We start from the raw sequence: 2,552 nt of genomic DNA, 5'->3' as shown, positions 1-2,552 counted from the left end.
TGATTGCTTGACAGGAGTGACTCCATCTTGTTCTCTACATCGCACCCAGAGATTCCTCATGACTAATCTTAAGGATCATTCAGGAATCAACTACATCTTTAACCAGATCAGCACTGTGTTTTTATTCTGCTAACTTGGATGAAGGCAAATCTAAGTCACCCAACCATAGTTCCAATGAAAATCAAACAAAATCAAATCAATCTCAGATCCTATGAAATGTCAACTGACATCATAAAATGAACATCACACTAAATAAAACAAGTTCGATTGTTTACAGTAAAGCAAAATTAAGGATTAAATCAGATATCAGTCAAATCAGGTTATAAAGTCAAATCAGAATCAAAACTAAAACCCAAAGTCACATTTAATAAGAATTAAGTCAAGTAAGAAAAGCCAAACTAAATCTGAATTTAGTATTAAGGTAAGTGAAATTATCTTAGTAAGTAAGTCCATTAAGGTAAGCTAAGAAATCAACAAAACAACCAAATGAAAATCATATTGTCAAGTACAGGTAGGTAGAAGTCCACAAATACATATGAGATCTTCATTATAGGCTCACAGAAAAGAATGGCAAAGGTGTGGTTAATCAGTCTTTTTGTAATTTTCCCTTCTTAAGCCTCAGGGTGCATAACATTATAATAGCATCTTCAATAAGATATGGAGCAAAGATAATAGCTAAAAGCAATGAGAAAGATTTCCTTAATGGATTTCCAAATATGGGTAGAGAAATAATTCCTGCCCACCTGTAAGTATTTTTAAGGGTTATACCCAGACCAGAACAAATATAGCCAGAACAAATCACATGTTGAAAAGGTTTTGTTAGCAATTCCAGGAAGGAATATTTAATATGTAAATTTTGGATCTTTGAGCTTGCCGAGTAGACACCATGAGCAAAGCTCACCCTCCTGAGTTGAAAAAATTTACGGACAAGAAATTACCATTGAAATTAAATGGTGGCAGACGTGGCCAAGGAATATTGCGGGCCTTCCATCCCTTTATGAATCTTGTGATGGATGAATGTGTGGAGATGGCAACTAGTGGGCAAGAGAACAATATTGGAATGGTGGTAATTCCAGGAAATCATATCATCCTGTTAGAAACCTTGGAACGAGTATAAACAATGGGTGTGTTCACCGGAAGAAACCAACCGCTTTCATATGTCCCCTCCATAGCATCTGTTTTACTACAATATAAAAATCAGGTCGTGCGTTTTCATATTGAACTTTTATGCTAAATAAACTTTCTTAATAGTCCAAAAATGCTTTCGCAGGCATTCTGAACATGAAAAATTGAATGGTAGCTCTTATTCTAGTTTTTTCTAACACGAGCTGTTCCTGGTTGAGACTGATTTGTTCCAAAGCTTTAACGCATTAATACGGAAGAATCTGATTAAATGTGAGGCGTGACTAGGCTGGCTTTTTTTCATCTTTTAATGGAAAGATAAAGAACCTGCAAACCTGAGCAGATTTCTTCTGAAACATTAACTGTAATTTTCAAAACTCTTGTAATAGTTTTGATGTACTCTGACTTTTCCAAATACATCTACATTCCAAGTATAGTGCAATTGAAATAAAACACAGGAAGTAACAATACAGTTGTTTATTTTGAACATAAACGGGGAAAATTTTTTTGAAGACAAGAACAGAAATAGAACTCCAGAGAAAAACAAAACAAAACAAATAATATGTAAATTTTGTGTATCTCTGTTTAATTCAGCTATGTTGGTGTTGATGAGTTTTGAGGGCGCATGAATGGCCTGTGCAGGGTGTTCAGAGTGGGTTAGCTTGTTTTATGGGCTGCTAGGTTTTATGGGATCTTCTAAGCTTCCATCTGAAAGCTGGTCAATTTTGTCAGTTTTACCCAAGGTATTTCTGTTACTTTAGTATGCTAGGATGTTGGAAAATCTTTATATGAATGTTCTGAGATAAAAATACCCATCATAGTAACATTATTCAATGTCACATTAATAGCATACAGTATTTTAATGTACTCATTGTCCACGGTGATGACAGTATCATTCATCATAGAGTGATTACAGAATATGACCTCTGAGTTCTTAACACCAGGTGTCCAGTTAAAATGTCCCATGTCTAGGAATACATTTTCCTTGGATGTTCTTGGAAAAGGATACAGATTAGCACTGATTTCTTTTTTTTTAAATTTTTTTAAATGTTCTATTTATTTTTGAGAGAGAGACAGAGTGTGAATGGGGGAGGCAGAGAGAGAGAGAGGGATACACAGAATCTGAAGCAGGCTCCAGGCTCTAAGCTGTCAGCACAGAGCCTGACTAGGGGCTCAAACCCACGAACTGTGAGATCATGACCCTAGCTGAAGTAGGACACTTAACTGACTGAGCCACCCAGGTGCCCCAGATTAGCATTGATTTCTAATTCACACTAGGTATAATACATGCCATTAGACCATTGAAATATCATCTCTTTAGGTAGTAAATAGCCATCAATCCAGAAGGGTACATGGGTTGCCAAAAGAGCTGTGTTACCATGTACTTTCATATGTGTATGTGTCAAATGCTAATAGACTTCCACCCCCTA

At 36.0% G+C, this 2,552-nt stretch overlaps 1 protein-coding gene across 1 annotated transcript; it reads left to right on the top strand.

Moving 5' to 3' along the window:
* Nucleotides 1–886: 886 nt before the first annotated feature.
* LOC107179087 (small nuclear ribonucleoprotein G-like) lies at nucleotides 887–1,117 on the top strand. The gene has a single exon (XM_042998160.1). The coding sequence runs from the start codon at nucleotides 887–889 to the stop codon at nucleotides 1,115–1,117; it is 231 nt and encodes a 76-aa protein (XP_042854094.1).
* The last annotated feature ends 1,435 nt before the right edge of the window (nucleotides 1,118–2,552 follow it).

This window comes from Panthera tigris, chromosome C1 (assembly GCF_018350195.1).
Source record: "Panthera tigris isolate Pti1 chromosome C1, P.tigris_Pti1_mat1.1, whole genome shotgun sequence".
NCBI lineage: Eukaryota > Metazoa > Chordata > Mammalia > Carnivora > Felidae > Panthera > Panthera tigris.
The sequence above is the reverse complement of the archived record's forward strand: the minus strand, read 5'-3'. Positions and strand labels throughout refer to the sequence as shown.

Coding starts and splice junctions, on each gene's coding strand:
- LOC107179087 (XM_042998160.1), top strand. CDS start 887: ATGAGCAAAGCTCACCCTCCTGAGTTGAAAAAATTTACGGACAAGAAA.